The sequence below is a fragment of the Megascapheus bottae genome, chromosome 24, assembly GCF_031878675.1.
Source record: "Megascapheus bottae isolate mThoBot1 chromosome 24, mThoBot2.hap1, whole genome shotgun sequence".
Lineage (NCBI taxonomy): Eukaryota > Metazoa > Chordata > Mammalia > Rodentia > Geomyidae > Megascapheus > Megascapheus bottae.
Window position 1 is genome coordinate 18,855,734 of NC_143532.1, and position 20,712 is coordinate 18,876,445.

Below are 20,712 nucleotides of genomic sequence, written 5' to 3' on the forward strand. Positions count from 1 at the left end.
GAAAACCTGGAGTCTGAGGCTGGCCTAGACTGTGATACAATGATACCATTTTCACACACACAAACAAGCACTGATTTATATCAATGTCTTCCATCCTCTGAAAGGGCAGCAGCTTCAGGTCTAGAGGCTCACATCTGTAACCCAGTACTTGGGAGGAGAAGTAGGAAATTAGAAAGTTAGTAAAACCCATTCTCGGTGAAGTTACACAGGGGCAGCATTAGAGTTTCTGTTCCGGACAAACATTGGAGATCCTGTCAGTTCGCGGGCCTTAAACTCAGGGCCTGGGCATTAAACTCAGGGCCTGGGCATTGTCCCTGAGCTCTTTTTGCTCAGGTTAGTCCTCTACCACTTTGAGTCACATTGCTCTACTTCTGGTTTTCTGGTAGATCACTGGAGATAATAAAGTCTCACAGACTTTCCTGCCCCAGCTGGCTTTCAACAGCTATCCTAAAATCTCAGCTTCCTGAGTAGCTAGGATTACAGGCATGAGCCACCAGCATCGAGCTAGTACATTTTCTTTGGGGGGGGGGGCTGTGGAGGGCAGACCCTTTCTTAAAAGCCCCATCTCAGTTGCACATTCTCCAGGTCCTCTATCCTGGCTGTGTAACAACCAAACTCAGCTCTGCAAAATCGGGTGGAGACAGTCTACCCTCTGCTGCCGTAACCACAGTCCCTTGAGCCCCAGAACTACCACTGTGTACACACCAGGTTCCCCTCCATGGCAGCCTCAAGACCCAGCTCAGACCTTTAATGAATGCAGTGATGTGGCTTGAATCCAGGACCTCACTCATCCATGGTTCCACAAACACTTACCATGCAGCCACATCATCAATCCCTTTTAACATATTTTTGAAAGTAGGGTTGCAAAACTCAATACTAAACATCTTAAAATCTTAGGCTGGTATGTATGCCTCAAGTGGGAATACTCCTATAGTAACCATGAGACCCTGAGTTCAAACCCCAGGCCCATAACTACCTAGCTGCATAAACAAATACACAAACATGCTGATTGCTCTTAGACAAAATAAAGATGCTAGTCAAGCATGGTTGATTGCTTTTAGATAAAAAAAGAAGACATTAGTCAAACATGGTGCTGCAGGCCTGTAATCCTGGCTACTTGGGCTGGGGGCATGGCTCAGCAGTAGAGCAAGCAGGACCCCTGAGTACTTAAAGCTCAGTACCACCACCAAGAGAAAAAATAATAATAATAAAAGAAGAATGAAGGGGCCAGGAGTTTGGCCTAGTGGCAGAGTGCTTGCCTAGCATGCATGAAAACTTGGGTTCGATTCCTAGCTACCACATACACGGAAAATAGCCAGCAGTGGTGCTGTGGCTCAAGTGGCAGAGCTCTAGCCCTTGAGAAAGCCCAAGAACAGTGCTCAGGCCTTGAGTTCAAGGCCCAGGACTGGCGAAGAAGAAGGAGGAGGAGGAGGAGGAGGAGGAGGAGAAAAAGAGAGGAATGATGAACCCTTGTGACATAAATTAAGAACTTGATCTTTTCAGGGCCTGCTTTACATAAAACATTGGGGAAAGATCTGCCTATTTTGTTTTTTGGGGGGTTTGAACTCCAGATCCTCTGGCTTGATAGACTGGTGCGCTCTGCTACCTGAGCTATGTTACCAGTTCTGTGATTCTGCTCGTTATATTTGGAGATAGAGTCTGGCAGAATTTTCTGCCAAGGCTGTCCTCAAACCATGATCTTCCAGATCTTAGCTTCCTCAGTGGCTAGGATTAAAGGTGTGAGTCTCTAGAGCCAGGTTAAGACCTGAATTTTCTTTCCTTTTTTTTTTTTTTTTTTGCCAGTCCTGGGCTTGAGCTTAGGGCCTAGCACTGTCCTTGGACTTTCTCAAGGCTAGAACTCTACCACTTGAGTCTCAGCACCACTTCCGGCTTTTTTTCCTATGTATGTGGTACCAAGGAATCGAACCTGGGTCTTCGTGCATGCTAGGCAAGCATGCCAAACTCCCGGCCTGAATTTTCTGTTCTATGACAAAGTTCATACCATACTATCCTTGGTTGAGGTTGTCTCAATGGTTTGGAAAAGTCAACAGTTAATACAGTGGCCAAGTGCTGGACTCAAAATTGGATTTTAAAATCTTTATTATTTCTCTATCTACCTTTTTAAAAATTTTTGCCAGTTCTGAGCTTGAACTCAGGGTGTGGGCACTGTCCTTGGGCTTTCTCAAGCCTAGTGCTCTGCCACTTGAGCCACAGCACCATTTCTAGCTTTTTCTATGTATGTGGTACCAAGGAATCGAACCTAGGTCTTCATGCATGCTAGGCAAGTACTCTACCACTAGGTCAAATTCCCGGCTCCTTGATTATTATTTCTATTTAAAGATTTGAAGATTCTATATGAAGATTTCATCCGTGATTTTAAAAGTAAAAAAGCTTTCCTGCCTGACATGGCATTTTATAGACTTTATAGACCTCAGGAGGTTAATACAGCATAATTTTTTAACTTCAAAGAAGTCAAAAGAAGCCGGGTACGGTGGCTCAGGCCTGTAATCCTTGTTATTCAGGAGAGGCTGAGATCTGAGGATCAAGGTTCAAAGCCACTTGGGGCATTAAAGATCGTGAGACTCTTATCTCCAATTCACCACTAGAAAATGGGAAGTGGGACTGAGGCTCAAGGGGTAGGGTATTAGCCTTGAGCTGAAGAGCTCAGGGACAACACCCAGGCCCAGAGTTCAAACCCCATGACCCCCCCTCCCCCACAAGAAGTCAAAAGAGCCAGGTGCTGATGGTTCATGCTTGGAATCCTAACTACTCAGGAGGCTGAGATCTGAGAATGGTGGTTCAAAGCCAGCCTAAGCAGAAAAGTCAGTGAGAATCTTATCTCCAATGAACCACCAGAAAACCAGATGTGGCTCAAAGTGGTAGAATGCTAGCTAGCCTTGAGCAAAAAGAGCTCAGGGACAGAATGGAGGCCCCAAGGTTAAGCCCCAAGATTGATGAAGAAAAAACAAAACCAATTTTTAAAAAGTCAAAAGATGTGGTCAGGGCTGGGAGTTTTGCCTAGTGGTAGAGTGCTTGCCTAGCATGCATGAAGACCCAGGTTTGATTCCTTGGTATCACATATGTAGAAAAAGCCAGAAGTGGTGCTGAGGCTCAAGTGGTAGAGTTTTAGCCTTGAGAAAGCCCAAGGACAGTGCTCAGGCCCTGAGTTCAAGCCCAGGACTGGCAAAAGAAAAAAAAAAAAGCCAAAACCAAAAAACAAAAGATTGTGTTCAAATGTCCCCTCAACGGGCGACCTGAATATCATCAACATATTTTGTTGCTTGTAGAAATTTTGAGCTGAGTGCTAGTGGTTCATGCCAATAATCTCAGCTACTCAAGAGGCCGAGATCTGAGGATCCCAGTTCCAGCCCCCAGGCCTTGTACTCCTAAGTCTATGAGACTCTCATCATCAATTAACCACCAAAACGCTGGAAGCAGAATTGGTGGCTCAAGTGGTAGAGTGCTAGCCTTGAGTGAAAAAGTGAAGAACAGTGCTCAGACTTGGAATTTGCCCTTGTACTGGTACATGTGTGCGTGTGTGCGTGTGCACACACACACACACACACATATACATACACAAAATCTGGTTAAGTAAGGTTAAGTAAGTTGAGATTAATAGTTTTTGAAGAAAACCTGCCATGTCACCTCTTGCATTTTTTTGAAAATTAGCTTCCTTTGAAGAAAAAAGGCTCTTTTTTTTTTTTTCTTTTTAAGAAAAATTAAGAGGAGAAGAAAAGGTACCAGGAAAACCAGATCAAGTCCCTTGCCAGGGAAGCCCCGTTTCCAGTGGAGCTGGAAGGGAGGGGGCCGGTGACTCACCGCAAACTTGGCCAGCACATAGGCTCCGGCTCCCACTCCAATGCCAATCACGTACTTGAACCTAGTGCAGAGCAGGGCTGGTCACTGCAGGGCTTGGGGTGTCATTTCCCAGAAACCAGCCCGAGAGGCTCTGCCCACTGCCCTCTGGCCTCTGCTGGAGCCAGGTGGCTGTGGTGTGATGGGGGCACTCCCGGACCCAGCCCAGAAGCAGGGGCCCTGGCCAGGAGGGAGGAGAACTCACCCGAAGTGCTGAACCACGCTGGGGAGCATGGCGGCCAGCTGCTCCAAGGAGGGGAACTGGTACCTGAGGGCAGCACAGAGATCAGGACCGACCGGGGTGCAGCTGGGGGTTGGGCTGGGAGGGTAGCAGAGGGGCTCTGGGTTACCTACCCCTGAGGGAACTGCGACGCCCCCACCTGCTGGCCAGGGGCATCTACGTGGCATACCACAAAGTGTTTGGTGATCTCTTGCATGTCCTCGAAGTTGAAGAAGGTGTTGAAACACAGCTTGTCTGCAGAGGGCAGGGGCAGAGGGACGCTGACTCACAGAGCTAAGGGACAGCAATGGAGGGTGGGGCAGGGGGGTTGCAGACTGAGGGTGCAGCAGAGCAGGAGGGGGCCTGGCTGTACTCACGATTGAGGCCCACATCATGGTAGGTGAGGATGGCTGGGCGGTTTCCCTTGGGGGAGCCCCGGATCACCACATGCAGAAGGCCATACGGCGTCTCGATATCGTGCTCCTAGGCAAGATGGGCAGCGCTGGCTACTGGCTGCCCGCACCCCAGGCTTTCTGGGGAACGAGAAGGCCAGGCAGCCTAAAAGCCATTGGGCTGATGGTTAGGGTGTCCTCTCATCAGAGTTGAGGTCAGTGGAGCCGCCTCGCTTAGGGGTGTTCAGCACGAGACCAGCGTGGGCTGCGTGAACATTCTGGTCTCTGAAGCGAACCAGCCCCATGCACTGTGCTGTCAGTGCCCAGATCCTGAGGAGCACAGACCCAGCTCTCCACGGGAGGCCATAGTTTCCCCCCATGTTGCTGCAGCTATTCCTGCGGTTCTGCCACCACAGACCAAGCCCCTCACTCACTCAGAGCCCTCAAGCGCCCCTTACTCCCAAAGAGGAAGGACCTCTGCTGCTCTGCCAGAATCCACAGCAAACATCCCGTGGCCAACCAAGCCCAGCTTGGGGCTCCACACCCGCCCCTGGATCCCACCCTGGGCTCTAGCTCATGCCCCTCCCTGCCCTGCCCTCGACCTCCAATGCTCTTCCCTGCGCTCCAAGCACCTCTGGGACCTCCTGTCCCCAAGCCTGCAGTTCCGCTGTGGGGTCATCCTGAGTCATCACTTTTGCCTGACTTTGCTGCTCTGGTCATTGGAGTTTGAGGAGGACTGGCTGGGCTGGACTGGCTTTTCCCTTCAGAGGAGCCCCGAGAAGGGCTGCTATGCTTCAGTACCCCTATCCCTGGGGAGATGCCCTATGGCCAGCCCCTTTACAGGTCACTTAATCAGGAGGATGTCCCAAGAGGGCCTGCCAGAGCTGGGTAAGCAGCCTGGGTAGGCACCTCAGCGGGTGGTGGGGCCAGGGTCAAGGACAGGGAGAAATAGCACCAGACACATGCTGGGCTTCCTCTGTGACACAAGAAGAAGGAACACTAATCTCCATTTTGCAGATGGAAACACTTGGGTTGAGAAAGGGAGACTTGGATGGCCAGAGATGGTTCTCAGGATCTGGCTTTCCTCAGCGGGGAGTGACAAGATGGTTCCAATCCCATGTTCAAAGGCCATATTCTGCTGGGAACCTGTTTGTTTGTTTTTCCTCCCTGTGGTCTTCCAGGCAGGCCTGGCCTCCCTCAGTCTCACCAGAGAATGAAGGCTCTGGCCACGATATGTATATGTCAGCTCATTCCCTCCTCAACTGGGCACAAGCCAGAGGAGGAAACTGAGGCCCAGGAAGATACCTGCCTTGGCCAAGGTTGAGCCCAGCCCCTGGAAGGTGGGGGGGCAGGTGTGGCCTCAGGAGCCTGGGCCCCACACCAAGAACTGGGCTTTCTGAAGTGGATACTGAGGTTTCCCCAAGGGATAGCCTGAGGACGCAGACTCTCCCTAGCTGCCCGTCTCTGCTGGGACCTCTGCAGCCCAGCCACTCACCCCACAGCCTCTGGGGGGAGGGGCTGGGTGCAGCACAATGCTGCAGGGCCAGCTGCAGTGGGCAGGCCTCCGGGTCAGGCAGCTCACGCTCTTCAGGGCAAGGACCCAGGGCACCCTCCAAACCCAGACCTCTACCCTCCACTGCCAAGGCCCCTGTCTGTCCCATGTCCAGGTCCCCTACCTCAGTGGCAGAGGTGACCCTGCCAAGGCTCAATTCCTGGACTGGAAAGGGCTAGGTCTGGACAGGTTACAGAGATGTAGAGTGGCAGATGATCAGGCTATCTGTCCCCAGGCCTAGTGACCTTGGCTGCATCTCCCCCTCAGCTCCACCCCTCCTCCCACCAAGCACGACCCTGCCTGTGGAGCTCTGACCCAGCTCAGCCTGACAAGCTGAATGTCGCCTCTCCCTAGATGCTGCCCGAGGTGTTGGGGGACAGCCCAAGGGCAGCAGCCCTATGCAGCTCTGAGACCCCCGACTCCCAGGGTCGAACGCTCCCATTGGCTCCCGGTGACGTCAGAGCCAAGCCCTGCCTCCAGGTGGGCACCTGCGGGAGGCACTGCGGCAGGCGGCGGGGGAGGGGGCCCTGCCATCCCTCACAGCTTGTCTTCCCCTGCCAGTGACCTTGGCAGCGGCTGAGGAGTGGGCAGGGCAGGGGCTGTGGCTCATCAGGGATGGTTCTGCTGGGCTGAGATTTGTCACTGCATTAATAATTCAAGGAACAGGGCCCTCAGGAGCCAGTAGGAGCTGATGTCATGGCCCTGGACCAAGCAGGGACGGGCAGGGGGACAGCATAAGAGCAGGTCTGCCCTTGCGTCTTCCTCTTAGAGGAAGAACTGCAGCGTGGGTGCCAGCCACTGCCCTTCCAAGGTACAAAACAAGGCATAGGTGGCTCCTCCTTGTCTGTCCCCTCCCATCTCACCTCCTTTTTGAAAACACTGACCTCCACATCATTCTCTCCCCTGCCCCTCCCCCCCACACCCTGGGGATGCACAGGCAACTCGTAAGGAAAACAAGCGGTCTCTCCTTCCAAAGGCTCCGGCCACAGACATCCAACCCCCCAGACAAGCCCCCGAGGGACAGGCCCAGAACCCGAAGGCCTGGCCTCAGGCAAGCTGGTGACTAGCCAGGGAGGGGGCCCTGGTCCACCAGGCTGGGCTAATCTCCAACACCTGGGCAGACACCAGCGGACACACGCCAAGCAGAAGACACAGAATAGTAGGGCATGTGGTGGTCATTCACTGAATACAGTGGCATGCATTACAGTTCTGTAGACTTCTCCCCACCCTGCCATGCCCTTCGCAAGGCCTGACTGGCAGCTGTCCCCAACTCTCTCTGCAGACCAGGGTCACCAGGGGGATGGGAAAAGGCACCACACAAGTGCAGAGGGATGCTTCTTCCCTCTTGTAGGTCACAAGGATGTCTGTCCTCCCTGCCCACCACATTGCCCTCACAGCCCCAGCCCCTCACTCACCCCATCCCAGCACTCTGGCATCTTGCCAAGAGAGGGAGCTTGCTTGATCAGGAAGAGCAAATGAAAGCCTGAGTCACTGGAGTCTGGAGGGCGGGGGCAGCTAGGGTGGTAGACCAGCAGCTTTGTGATGGAGCACAGCGGGGCTCTGGGCCTTTTATACACAGATCCTGGCCTGCCCAAGCTGGCTCCGCCTCCTTGCAAGGCTTCTGATCAGCCACTTGCTCTCAGCGAGCAATTACTCCCAGATTGGCTACCGGGAGACAAAGCTGGCTTCCAATTGGCTTCTGGGATTCTTGCTCATCCCACCCTTCTTCCTGCTCCTTCCTCCCAGCTCACAGCATCCTGATGGTCCCAGCATCCGAAATGCTCAGCCTCAATGACAGGCAATGAGCTAGTTTACCTAGTCTCAGCACCTAGGTACTCGCCACTACTTGAAGCTGCCCACGCCCCAGGTCACGTACATAAACCAAGAAATAGCCGAGCAAGGCAGGATTCACACACCTGACTCCAAAGAACAAGGGCCCTGGCATCCTGGGGACCAGACCCACCCCCCCCACCAGGTCCTCAGCAGGAAGGCCTGCCTTTGAGGAGAGCTGGGGTGTGAGGGTAGGAAGGTCACTACTTACTGAAACAACTTGGTCCATCCTTCTATGTCCAGCGGGTTCTCTCTCCCTTGGGTAGCTCCTACTCTGCCTACAGAGAGGCCTGGGGATTGCCCACACTGCTAAAAGTGGGGTTCTGGGCTGGGGGGTGCTAGGCAGGCTGCAGGAGCAGGGATATTGGGGGGCACTATCAGATCTGCCCTCCCACCTCATCCTGCTGCAAGGGGCTGGGGGCCACCAGGGAGGAGGATGAAGGTCAAGAGGCAGGCTGTCCAAGCTGTTTATCTTCTGTAGCCGATCAGCAGGGAGCTCAGCTGCCAGGCCTCCAGACAGTAGGAAGCACAAAGCCATCTCAGACTCCATGGGTGGGGAGGGGCTGGGCACGGGTGCCCCCATTCTGTCTCTTGGATTCTTGCTCCAGCCTGAGCTGACAGTCCTGTGTGCTAGAGGGCCCCTGGGGAATGCAATCAGCTCTCTGTCCCAGGTGACAGGGGCTGTGCACAATTCCTGGCCTTGTGTTCTGCCTGGGGCATCAACAACTTTTCCCTGTTCCACCTCTGACCTCTAGCTCTGAGGCTGTGTCCCAAAGGAAGCCAAGCAGGAGTGTGGAGGAGCCCCTTACATCCTGTCCATGCCTGGAAGGAGAGTTGAAGCAGCTGCAGAGGCCCAGCCTGTCTGTCCTGTCCGGATCCTTGCACATGAGCCCCTCTCCCTGTTGTCCCTCCTCACCTACCCAGACCAGGAGCCACCTGATACTGTCCTGGCCAAGCTGCTGTGATCAGTTTTTGGTTTCCACAGGCCTGGGGCCACAAGCTGCACCCTCCCCCCCGCAGTTGGATCCTTGGCCACTCCCAGGCACTCCCCCATTCCATCCTTTGGCAGGAGGAGGAGGAGGAGGTGGTGGTGTTGGTAGAGGTGGCAGCACTGGCAGCAGAAGCACAGAGAAGTTAGGGAATTGTCCCAGATCATATCAGCACTCTGTGCCCCAGATCACAGCATTCAGAAAAGCAAACACTTTCAATGTCTCCCACCTGCTAGGCTCTTTTAAGGCACTTCATACTTGTGGCCTCATTTTTATCCTCTCAGTAGCCACTTTTCCAGGGAGGCAGATGAGCTCAGAGAAGTGTGGTAACCTGCCCCCATCACACAGCTAGAAAACTGAGAATGGCACCCGGGCAGTGTGCCACTGCTCCGTGCTCTGGTGATCATCGCCGAGAGTCTGCTCTATGGGCCTGTGGATACGGCTGCCTCACAAGCTCAGTGATGTCTGAGCTGCCTGTGTTAGAGAATAAATGAGGTAGCTGAGTGAGGTGACTTCTACTAGAAGTCACAGAGGTCACATGGCTGGTAAATAGCAAGACAGGACCTGGATGACCCAAGTATGTCTGGTGCTTGCTGGTCTCTGCCATGAAGGCCAGAGACAATGACCTGTCTGTCACTGAGAAGTCGGGGAGGGAGGATGGTAAAGTCCCTGCTTGGTCCTGGCACTTTCCTGTAAGTTAAATAAAATAAATAAAGCTGCCTAGGTGTCGTGGTGACCATAATGAGGATGGAGAGGACGTTATTTCTCAGCCCACTAGGCTCCTACCCACCATGGTGGCTGCCCTGGGTGTGGGCTGAGAGCAGGGAATGGGGAGAGGGGCTCCTGGGTGATCTCGGGGGCTCCTTCCTCCCTGCCCATAGAGGGTGTGCACTGGGCTCTGGGTAGCGCAGCCTGGGCCTCCTATAGTGTGGAACAAGGTGGTGGCCACAGGACCTGCTCTGATTTCCAGCACCTTCAAGCTGCAGAGCTCATATCCCTCCTCTTGCATCCCCTGCCCCCCGCCGCAGCAGCCAACTTCACATTGCCGAATCCCATCCTTTCAGGAGAATGCATGGGTGTGGCGGGGGAGGGGTGGTCTGGGAAAGTGCACATGGTCTGCTCTGGAGCTGAGCCTCCTGTCCTTGAAGAGAAGCGTGACCAACATGCAGGCCTGGAGCCTCATCTTTGCCAACAGCAGCTTGCAGAGGGAGGAGCCAGAAGGCTCCATCGCACAAGTCCAGCAGCCTCACGGGGCTTGGAGACAGACCCAGAGGTCGGGTGGAGACACGGCAATGGTCTAGGGGCTCCACCGATCTGGGCAGCGGGAAGCATGTGAATTTACCACCCCATATGGCTAGCTGGTGGGCACTGGGAAGCTGGTGGGGTTCACCTGGAGGGTGCTATTAGACATGTGGGGACACCTGGAGATGAATGGTCACTAGGGGACTTAGAGGGGAGAAGAGCAAAACCGAGTGGGCCAAACAGTCATGTGGAACAACAGAAACAAAGAGCAAGTTCAGTGTTCATGGAGAATCTGAAATCAAATTAAGGAGGACACGGTCGGCCAGGCAACCGCTGCTATGGAAACAGGAGCTATTTCAGAGGCAACCTGGCTTTCACAGGAGGAAAATGCTGATTCAGATGACAACATCTCTCACGCCCTTCTCCATCCTCAGTGTCCCCAGGCCTCCCCTCCACATCCTGTCAACACAGGGTCCTCCCACCACCTCCCTGGGAAGCCTCTCCATTGGGGCAGGGGGCAGGCACAGCTGTGGGGAGGGGTGTAGTTATGGCAGCCCTGAGGCTGCAAGGTGTCTACCCTAGCCACTGTGTGTGGCACACAGAAGTCTATAATCTCCCTGCGGTCTGAGCATCTGGGGAGAGGGGTCCCACAGCTCCAGAGGCTGGCCTTTGACTTACCTTCCAGTCGGTGTCCACAGTGGAGAGGAAGGTGTCAGGGTTCTCCTAAGGGAAAGCAAATGGGGTGGGGGGGGGAAGAGATGAACTGGGGGGAGCCTGGGGGGGCCCACAGGGCCTGGCTATCCCCAGTGTACATTAACATTAACCAATAAGCACCAGTCACCAGAGCCTATGAGCTTATCAATGTCAAGGGCAAATGATTCCAATTTGCAGGAGAGGGGCTGCAGCTTGAAGGGCTGGGCAACAGGGCTAGAAAGTGCTAGAATATCTGAATCGAAGTCTGGCTATTGGTCACTTTGCCCTTTTCCTACCAAAGCCATTTTCCTTGGTCTGGCAGGGGAGAGGGCACAGGGCAGAGGCAGGAAAGGAGGAGGACTGTCACAGCCAAGCAAGCCAGGCACCATGGGGCAGGGCAACGCAGGCTTTCCTACCCTGCACACTTCTCAGGGTCTGGGGTACTGCCAGCTGCACTCTCTTCACTTAGGCATGTGTGTCATAGAGCAGTTGTGCCTTTGCTTAGTGCCTGTCCTCCACTGGACTCCAGGTGGGACCATGCCTTGCTGTGCTCAACACAAAGCCTGGGCTGGAACAGGTTCCCAGACACAGGATCTGGATGAAGGTGCCTGGCTCAGGGCACCCCAGAAGGAGCTCGGGAGGGCAGTGGGTCGGGGCTGAGCTCTCTTGTGACTCACTTCCTGAGTCACTCTGTAGTGGGGCCCGGTTCTCAGGAGTGACCCCCATCCTGTGAATCTCCCACTGTGCAACCAGGCAGAGGGCTAGCTCAGATCTCCTGCCTTTGAGACCAGCACCTGCTCAGGGAATGCAGAGCTCTGGGTCTCTCCGGGTGTCTTCTGCGCCAGTCTAGACACAAACTTCTCTGCTACACTTGGTGAGGGAGCTCCAGGCAGGTCTCTGCGCCCCTGAGCCTAGACTGGGGATGGCTCCTGTTCTGCCCTCTGTGCTTTCTCCTAGTGAGTCGATGTCAGTCAACTTAGAAGCAGAAGGCTACTGGACGATGGCAAGAGAAGGGGCGGGCTGCAGATATGCAACAAAGAGCCCCACAGGCACCGGAAGAAGAATCAATCGATTATTACGACTTTTTTTTTTTTTTTTTTGGCTAGTCCTAGGGCTTAAACTCGGGGCCTGAGCACTGTCTTTGGGCTTTTTCAAGGCTAGCACTCTACACTGGAGCCACAGCATCACTTCCAGCTTTTTCTATGTATGTGGCACCAAGGAATTGAACCCAGGTCTTCATTCATCTACCACTAGGCCACTAGGAAGCATCTGCCAGTAGGAACTCCTGGCCTGTTCCCCCTCCCCCCACATAGTAAAGAGAAGTCTAGCCACCTGCATTCTAGCATGGGTGGGGGAGGGGGTAGGCGTGTGCACCGAGGTCAGACAGCACCAGGAACTGTCGTCAGCTAGGATCCAGGGGTCTGAGACTGTTTCATAAAGAATGACTGTACTTTCTTCAGGTGTAGTACGCACATCTGCAAGCCCAGCAATCAGGAGGCTGGGACAGGAGGATTAGAGGCCAGCGGGGTCCACGCCAAGCATGGCTGCACCTATGCCTCCTACGGATCCACCCAAGGCGGGGAGGTGCTGTGTGGGAGCAGGACAGCAGCCACCTCAGGAACCCCAGGCTGAAGGACCACCAGGGGTGGGGGTGGAGTCATGGATGGATCTTCTCACCCAAAGGTCTCCCAGGAGGGGCTGGGAAAGCGCACGGGTGGGAGGTTTTTGTACTGGAAATCTAAAGAGGGTAATTATCTCTGAGCAGGAAGTAGGAGGCAGGGTTTTAAAAAACAAAATCTGACAGAAAGGATGAGGCAGATAATGGCAGGGTGTGCTGTGCGCTCCCAGGGAGCTGGGGCACAGGAGATGGGGAGTGTGGGAGGGATGGAGCCCAGAAGAGTCAAGAAACGGCAGGGGGCGGGGGAAAGAGCCACCTCAAAACCCCACCACCCAAACTGGAGATGAGCAAGCTCAGAGGAGAAGGCCCAGCTGAGAGAGGGTGAAAAGCCCTGGGAATGGGAGACAGGTGAGGTACCGAGACCCAGGAGACAGGGAAGACAGCCTCCCACCTGGTACTGTAGAGCAGGCCAGTGTGAGGAGGTACCTTATCCGTGGGACACTGGTTCTACAACTCTCTGTGGATACCAAACTGAAGATGCTCAGGTGCCTTGTATAAAACGCCCTACCATATGCTCTGAATCTAGGCATCCTCTCACAGAATTTAAATCAGATTTAGATTACATAGAGTAACTCATGTTAGGTCATACTATTAGGGACTCATGACTAGAAAAGAAGTCTGTACGTGTTCAGTAAGCATTAGATTCTTTTCCCTAACATTTTCCCTCTGTGGTTGGTTAAAACCCACTAAAAAGCAAGTAGTGTAACTGGTTCAAGTGGTAGAGTGCCAGCCTTAAATGATAAAGCTAAGGGAAAGCCTCCTAGCTATTCAGGAGGCTAAGATCTGATGACTGCAGTTCAAAGCCAGCTCGGACAAGAAAGTCTGTGGGACTCCTATCTCCAGAATACTGGAAATAGCGCTGTGGTAGTGCCTTAGCCTTGAATGAAAAAGCTCAGGGACAGTGCCCGTGCTCTGAGTTCAAGCCCCATGACTGACAAAAAAAAAAAAAAAGCTAAAGACAGCGCCCAGAACCTAAGTTCAAGACCCAGTAACAGCAGGAGGGAGGGAGGGAGGGAGGCTTCCTGCCAGCAACTCAGCCTGAAATACAGCAAATACAGCAGCTCTCCAAGACAGAAGAAGGCTGACACGGAAAGGCCTTGCTGGGAGCTCCATGGAAGCTGCTTTGGGCCTGGGAATGGGACTTTTAATAGGCCTTTGGCAAAAGCAGATATGACCATGACCATGACCAAGGCTCCAGTATGGGCCTTGTACGAACTCGAGAAAAGCCAGACTTCTGGGGAGACTGAGACACAGACCCTCGTACAGAGGTGGGCAGTGGTGAACTCTGGTCCTGTGGGGGGCAGTGTCGGGCTTCTCCAGCAGGAGGAGCTCATGAGTTGGTGTTGTGTCTTGCTGAGGAGTGGAAGAAGGGATGGGGTGGGATGCCCTCTGCTGTCTTCATAGTGCCACGGGGCCAATCGTGGCCCCAGCCACACGCCTCACACTGTGCCCATCGCTCTGCAACCTGCTCCCCTCGAGCAGGGGTGGGAAGAGGGGTCCTCCTGGGACACCACCTGCCCACATGGCACTCCACCACAGGTCTCTGCTCACATGCCTTGAAAGACGCTGGTGTGGGGAAGAGGGCCTGGGCGGTATCACCAGTTCCCATCTTTCCTGACAACTAGCTGTGAGCATGGTGCTGTGCTGGGTGCTGGGGAGAGCTGAAGGCCAACAGCCCAGGTAGCTGCTCTGGAGTCTGTGCTGGGTGTGTGTGTGTGTGTGTGTGTGTGTGTGTGTGTGTGTGTGTGTGTGTGTGTGTGTGTGAAGGCCTCCCAGGAAAATCTGAGCAGAGACCTAAGGAAGATGAAGAGCCAGTCCTGCAAATTCCTGGACTAACTCCATCCCCTGCTGCCCCCATCTATCTCAGACACAGAGGGCAGCTGGAAATATGGCAGGCATGTGCTATAGGAAGGCTGGATGGAGGGAGCTGGGGTAAGGAAGGAGAAGGTGGGGATGCAGATCAACCCCTGAGCCCTGGGAAAGATGGTGGCTGTTACTGAGGGCAATGGAAGCCCTTGGCAAGTTTTAAGCAGACAGGAGAACTTTTGAAAGAACTGTGCAGAACAAGAGCAGAGCACAAGCTGGAGAGCAGTGGGGGGCCTCCTGCAAGCATCCTGGCGGGAGATGGAATGAGGGCAGGCCGGGCGGGAGGAACTCAGCACAGAGCTTTGTAGTTCCCAGCTCACCTAGAAGCCTCTGCTGGCTGATTTTCAACAACCCAGCCCAGCACTTTATTCTGAATGTTTAAGGTCCCTTGTCAGAGACAGGACTATGGTTTCATGCTGTTGGACCCTTAAGGCCCTGGGTGGCTGCTTGGTTCCCATGCTGGCCCCACAGTGGGCTCACCTGCTTGTGGTAGGAAGAGAGCAGCGGACGGAAGATGTGAGGGATGGGATTCTAGACTTCCCCAACTGCACAATGAGGAGAGCGGGGTCAGCATGGCCTTCAGGGATGCCCAGCCCTGAAGCCCCTAACTTGACACAAGAAGGAAGGTGAGCTGGAAGAAACTATGACTCTAGCACCGAGAGGCTGTGGGAACAAAATCATAGCTTTGGGTGCCTCCGTCTCAAAGCTTTTAGTGGTACTATGGGTGAGCCTTGCCATTGGACCTCAGAGACTGTGACAAAATGACAGGAAAGGCCCGGTGGAACCCACGGCCTCTAGCTCGATCACACAGCCAAGTGAGTTCTTTCTGCCTACATTTGCATACAAATGGAGATGTCTCTTCTGCAGAACGCTTATCCTGAAGGGAAGCTAAAGGCACAGTGAGGCTGGCTGGGGACTTAAGCTGGCCCTCAAACTCTCTCAAGACAGGGACAAGGCGGCCAGAGTGACCTTCCCCATGGATGGAGGCTCAGCTCCTTACCACCTGCAAGATGGTAGAGAAAGCGCACAGTTTCCCTCTGTGCCACAAGGTGGCGCTCTCGTCTCAGGATGCAAGAGGGCAACTCACCAGCTCAGTGGCGTCCTGACTGCGGAGCAGCGGCTTCTCTTCTGGGAATCGCAGCTCTTGAAGACCAGCCATAGTCATGTCGTGCAAAAGGAGCCCTAGGAGGGAGGAAGAATGAGGTTGGGTCCCATTCCAAAGCTCCAGAGGACCAGGGTGGGGATTCAGGCAGAGGCACTGAGTGGTGGTGGCAGGAGGGGGCACACAGATTCTTGGTTTTGCGTTTTATTGTTGTTGTTGGTCGTGGGCTTGAACTCTGGGCCCGGGCATTGTCCTTGAGCTCTTCACACCCACTAGGGGCACACAGAATCTTACACAAGATCAGCTTGCTCACCTCAGGGTATGCTATTACGTTATCTGTTCTTAAAAAGACAAATACAAGGCCATGGGAAACTAATAGAGGAGAATATTAGGTAAAAGAAAAAAAAAAGTCAAATGGCATGATGGGTGGCTCATGCCTGTAATCCTAGCTACTTAAGAGGCAGAGATGAGGATCAAGGTTTCAGGCCAGCCTGGACAAAAACTCACCAGGCCTTACCTCAACAGAAGAAACTGGGCGTGGTGGTGTGTGTCTGCAATCCTACCCATTATGGGAAGCTTAAATAGGAGAGTCATGGTCCAGGCCAGGCTAGCCCGGGCAAAACCCAAGATCCTATCTTAAAAAAGGGCAAAAAAGGCCAAGAGTTTAGCCTAGTAGAAGAGTGTTTGTATAGCATACACAAAGATGCAGCTTTGATTCCTCAGTACCACATACATAGAAAAAGCCTGAAGTGGTGCTGTGGCTCAAGTGGTAGAGCTCTAGCTTTGGGAAAGCCCAAGGACAGTGCTCAGGCCTTAAGTCCAAACCCCAGGACTGCCCCCCCACACCGCAAAGAAAAGGGACAAAAAATAAAAATAAAAAAGCAACGCTGGATTCCTAAACTGGTGTCATTCATTGAGATGCAGAGATGCATCTGGGTCAGGGAGAAGGGTGTGGGAGCACACAGCATGATCGAGAGCAGCCAGACGTCCCCTGTGGAGGCCCAGGGGCAGGAAGTAGACAATGAGGTTCTGGGATCAGAGGCTGGAGAGGATGGAGCTGAGGGCTCTCTTGGGCTGGACGGACAGGCCTGAGAGGAAGTGAGGGGTCATCCACTCACCCACAGGGCGGCAGGGAGAATGACGGAAGAGGTGGGCATGTCAGAACCCCACAGGGGTGGTAGGACCCAAGTCTCAAATTCTACTGTTCTAGGGAGTTCCTGGGGCCTTTCGTTCACAGAGGGAAAAAAGTCACACCTGTATAGGTGTGTGTGCGTGGATGCCTGTGTGCGTGCACATGTTTGGAAGAGCCGGAAGTGGAGAGAGGCAGAAAGACAAGGAAAGGCACAGTACTTGCAATCCCAGGACTGACAATATTGCCCCCACTACACTCGCACACCCACGTCCCCAGCCCCACTTGCTGCTCAGGGTGGAGAGAAAACTACCAAGGAAAAACTGGCCAAGGACTGGAAGTTTATGTCATTATAACTGGTCTGTTGAACTGTTGAAAAAACACCGAAGCTCATTAGAAGTCAAAGAAGTTCACATCAAAACAAGGGACTCTTCTCTGTGGACAACAGAACTGGACACATCTACTAGGAAGGCAAGCTGCAAAATCTTAATACGCTGATACATTATAGCAATATAATACACGGATACATCTTCCTGGAAGGTGGCATTGCAAAATGAATTAAAATGATGTAAAAGATTCTACCGGCAGTTCAAGTTCAAGGCCAGTCCAGGGTACTTAATGAAACTGTCTCAAAAATAAATGAAGTAATACATCAAGTTCCCAGGCAGAAGATGGAAAAATGAGGGGTATATGGTCTAAAACTAGAAAGAAAAAAAAATACCCTAAACATCTGGCTGGAGATTAGGAATGTTTCTTCTTTGTACGGCATTTCATCATTCATAAAGACTTGCTTGTGCTACTGTATTTCATCCTGGGAGACAAGTGAGATGAGGAAACTGCAGATAAAAACGGTCCATTGTTGGCCCAACTTAGGCCAAGGCTGGGCTTGGCCTTGGGCTCAGTGCTCAGCTGGGGTATGGCAGCAGCCACCTGGCCTGGGTTTCCTCACCTCCTGTCCTCTCCAACTCTATTTCTGGCCTTGTGAGTAAAATCTGACTTTCCCTTTTGTCCTAAAGACTGGCTGGTCACATATGCCTACCCTCCTTCTCCTTGCCCACTCCCCCCCCATATACTCCCAGCTAGCTTCTCCCTACAGAGAGCAGTGACTGAAGACAGTGACAGCCCAAAGGTGCAGGGCTATGGTGGAGCCCCCTGTGGTGGCAGCGCTCCCCTGCTCCCCATCTTCAGGTCTGAAGGCTAAAGCTCAGCTCTCTAAAGGGCATCCAGGACAATGGTGTTATGCTTTCCAGATCTGTATGTGTTGACCCAGTGGGGAGCCGCTGGCCTTCAGCCTCAAAGGAGGGCAGTCCAGCCCTCTTTAGCTTCAGGAGGGCCCCTATTCCCAGGCATCCTGCCCCGCTGGTTCTCTGTTCCCAGCAGTTTCCCAGGAAACCAGCTAACAATGCAGATGGGCTGTATTTTTAGAAAGGCGTCCTTTCCCCTCTCCCTGACCCTCCACCCCACTTCTGCTCTGTCCTTTCTGATGTGTGCATACTTTTCCATCCACCCAAGTGGAAGCAGAAAGTGGGGTCCCCACCTTGGGACACTTCATCTTAGGACTTTCTTAGACACCTGCCTCCCTGACACCCATCTCAATTCAAATGTGGGCAGCTCTAGGGTGTCCTCATTGGCTATGGGATCCCTGAGACCATTCTCCCCAGAGAGGTGCTATTAAAAGGGCCGTGAGTAGGCTGTGCAGGGACAGATGGCCTGTGGTGGAGGGAGGAGCAGGAAAGGGGTAGAGGAGACCTTGCAATTCAGAGAAACAGGAATGGCTCCAACCACTCCTGGAAACCTGATGGGCTGTGCTAGGGCCCCAGGACAAAGAGCACAGGGCAGGCCAGGCACCGTGGCTCACGCCTGTCATTCTAGCTACTCAGGAGGCTGAGATCTGAGGATCAAGGTTCAAAGCCAGCCTGGGCACAAAAGGAACTGAGACTCTTACCTCCAATTAACCTCTAGAAAACGGGAAATGGGGCTTGGCTCAAGGGTAGGGTGGACATCACCCATGCCCAGCTCAAGTCCCACGACCCATACACATACACACACACACACACACAAAAGAGCACAGAGCAGACATTCCCACAGGCATGGCAGAGAAACATCTTCCCAAGGAAGTCATCCTTACTCCTCTTTCTTTCCCTCCCTCCCTCCTCCCCTCCTCCCCACGCTGGTACTGCTGGTGCTTGAATTCAGGATCTCACATCCACCTCTATAGCTTTTTGCTTAAGGCTAGCATTTTACTACTTGAGTCACAACTCTACTTGTAGATAAGACTCACAGGCTTTCCTGCCGGGGCTGGCTTCTAACTGTGATCCCTCAGCCTCCAGAGTAGCTAGGATTATAGGCATGAGCCACCAGCACCTGACTTATGATTTCTTTTTGAGAACACAGTTGGCCGGTCTTTGTAAGAGGGTGAGCTTGCTGTTAAGCTGGCTGGCTGAAGCCTGTTTCAGGGGGCAGGGGGGTAAAGCAGCTGTAGGCAGTCCGCAGGCACCTTATGCTGTTTTCCCCTCTAGATCGCTTATTCACTAAAGGAACATAGAACCTTAAAAGCATGCAGGACTTGGATGAACCCTAACCCTCCCCCTCCCCAGTAGGCTGACTTGAGCTGCTGAGGTTTCTCTGTCTTTCACTGCCTAGCTTTTTTGGGGGCGGTGGGAGGGGGAGCAGTCCTCGTTTTATTATGTTGTTCCGGAAACAGTTCAATAAATGTTTAAACCAGTGGTAGTTATACCCTACAGTTAAAGTTTTTTTGTTTTTTTTTTTTGGATGCCAGTAACTCAGGGTGTGGATGCTCAACTCTAATGCTCTACCATTTGAGCCACAGCTCCAGTTTTGGTGCTTTGGTGATTAATTGGAGATAAGAGTCTAGACTTGGGGCCAGGAGTTTGGCCTAGTGGTAGAGTGCTTGCCTAGCATGCACGAAGACCTGGGTTCAATTCCTTGGTACCACATACATAGAAAAGCCTGAAGTGGTGCTATGGCTCTAGTGGTAGTGCACTAAACATTGAGGAAAGCCCAAGGACAGTGCTGAGGCCCTGAGTTCAAGCCCCAAGACTAGTAAATAAAATAAGTGAAAGAGTCTGACTTTTCTGCCTGGGGTTCAAACCTTAATCCTCAGATCTCAGCCTCCTGGGTAGCCAGGATTTATAGGCATGAGCCACTGGTGCCTGGATTTTTTTTTTTAACTCAATGGGCAAAGGGGAGGAAGTCATAGCATAGTGGCTGAAGATGGAAGGAGGAATTTGGAATTGTCATGGGAGATTGGGGGTATCCCATTGGTGTGGGTGTTAGCATTCAGAAGTGAGAAGGATCCAGTGAAGAACTGTCCACTCCCTGGCTAGCCCACTGAGAACCAAGACTGAAAGACACAAGGTCAGGGTCAAGAAGCACCCTGCAGATGCGCTGGGCCTCCAGGAAGGGACTGTAGAGGAGGTGAGTCTGCTCTGGGGCACTGCAGGAGCATATGGAACGGCCATTGTGAGACATCCTCATGGCCTAGTGTACACTATTTTTGTGTTGTTGTTTTTTAAGCTGGGCCGGATGGGACACAGAGAACAGGGGAAGGGTGACTGTGGAATGAATGGCTTTTATGTTTCCTGTCACCATGAGGGAAGCCTGGTAGGCCACAGTCGAGGTTCTAAGATGCCCTGCCCAGTTATGAACCGCAAATGAAGATCAAAACCGAGGCACAGAGCCAAACCAGCCTGGCTAGCCTCCCTGGGGGAGTGGACAGCCAGCCAGAGATAGCCTGTGTCACACCGAGAGAATGGCACAGGGCGATCACGTGATTCACCCAAGCTTCCACATCTGAAATCCTCTTCCAGGCTGCTGGTCGGAGGACCTGGCTGCCTGCGATTGGAGTCGGCAGTCAGTGATACCACACCAGCAGAGCTTTCAAAAGGAGATCCTGGAAACTCGAGACCCCAATTCAGGAAGAACCCATCTTCCAACTGCACCTTAGAAGATTGGGACAGCATTGGGGTGGGGCTGGGCTAAACCAGACCAGAAGAGAAGCCACAGGAAGGTGTGAGGGGCAGGTGCCATCCACTATGCAGACCTAGGAAGGGGTCCACAGCCATACCAACCCCCCCCTCACCGCTGAGTGTATTCTGCCTCCCTGGGCTCTGTGCTATGGCTGCTGTCTCTTAGGTTATCCCA

The 20,712-nt window shown here is 53.1% G+C and overlaps 1 protein-coding gene across 5 annotated transcripts in view; it reads right to left on the reverse strand.

The window, feature by feature from the left end:
• Ndrg4 (NDRG family member 4) overlaps positions 1-20,712 on the reverse strand; it is a 39,156-nt gene that overhangs the window by 6,587 nt on the left and 11,857 nt on the right. For 3 of the 5 annotated variants that reach the window (XM_090357551.1, XM_090357550.1, XM_090357549.1), the window contains exons 2-7: positions 15,405-15,499; positions 10,759-10,803; positions 4,453-4,558; positions 4,210-4,330; positions 4,061-4,123; positions 3,820-3,880 (exon numbers count right to left, since the gene is read on the reverse strand). In XM_090357551.1, the coding sequence (XP_090213677.1) occupies positions 3,820-3,880; positions 4,061-4,123; positions 4,210-4,330; positions 4,453-4,558; positions 10,759-10,803; positions 15,405-15,482 (474 nt within the window). In that variant the 5' untranslated portion in view covers positions 15,483-15,499. Of the gene's footprint in view, positions 1-3,819; positions 3,881-4,060; positions 4,124-4,209; positions 4,331-4,452; positions 4,559-7,434; positions 7,570-10,758; positions 10,804-15,404; positions 15,500-20,712 lie in introns of those variants that run through there. The other 2 variants (XM_090357553.1, XM_090357552.1) reach the window with 1 other exon arrangement.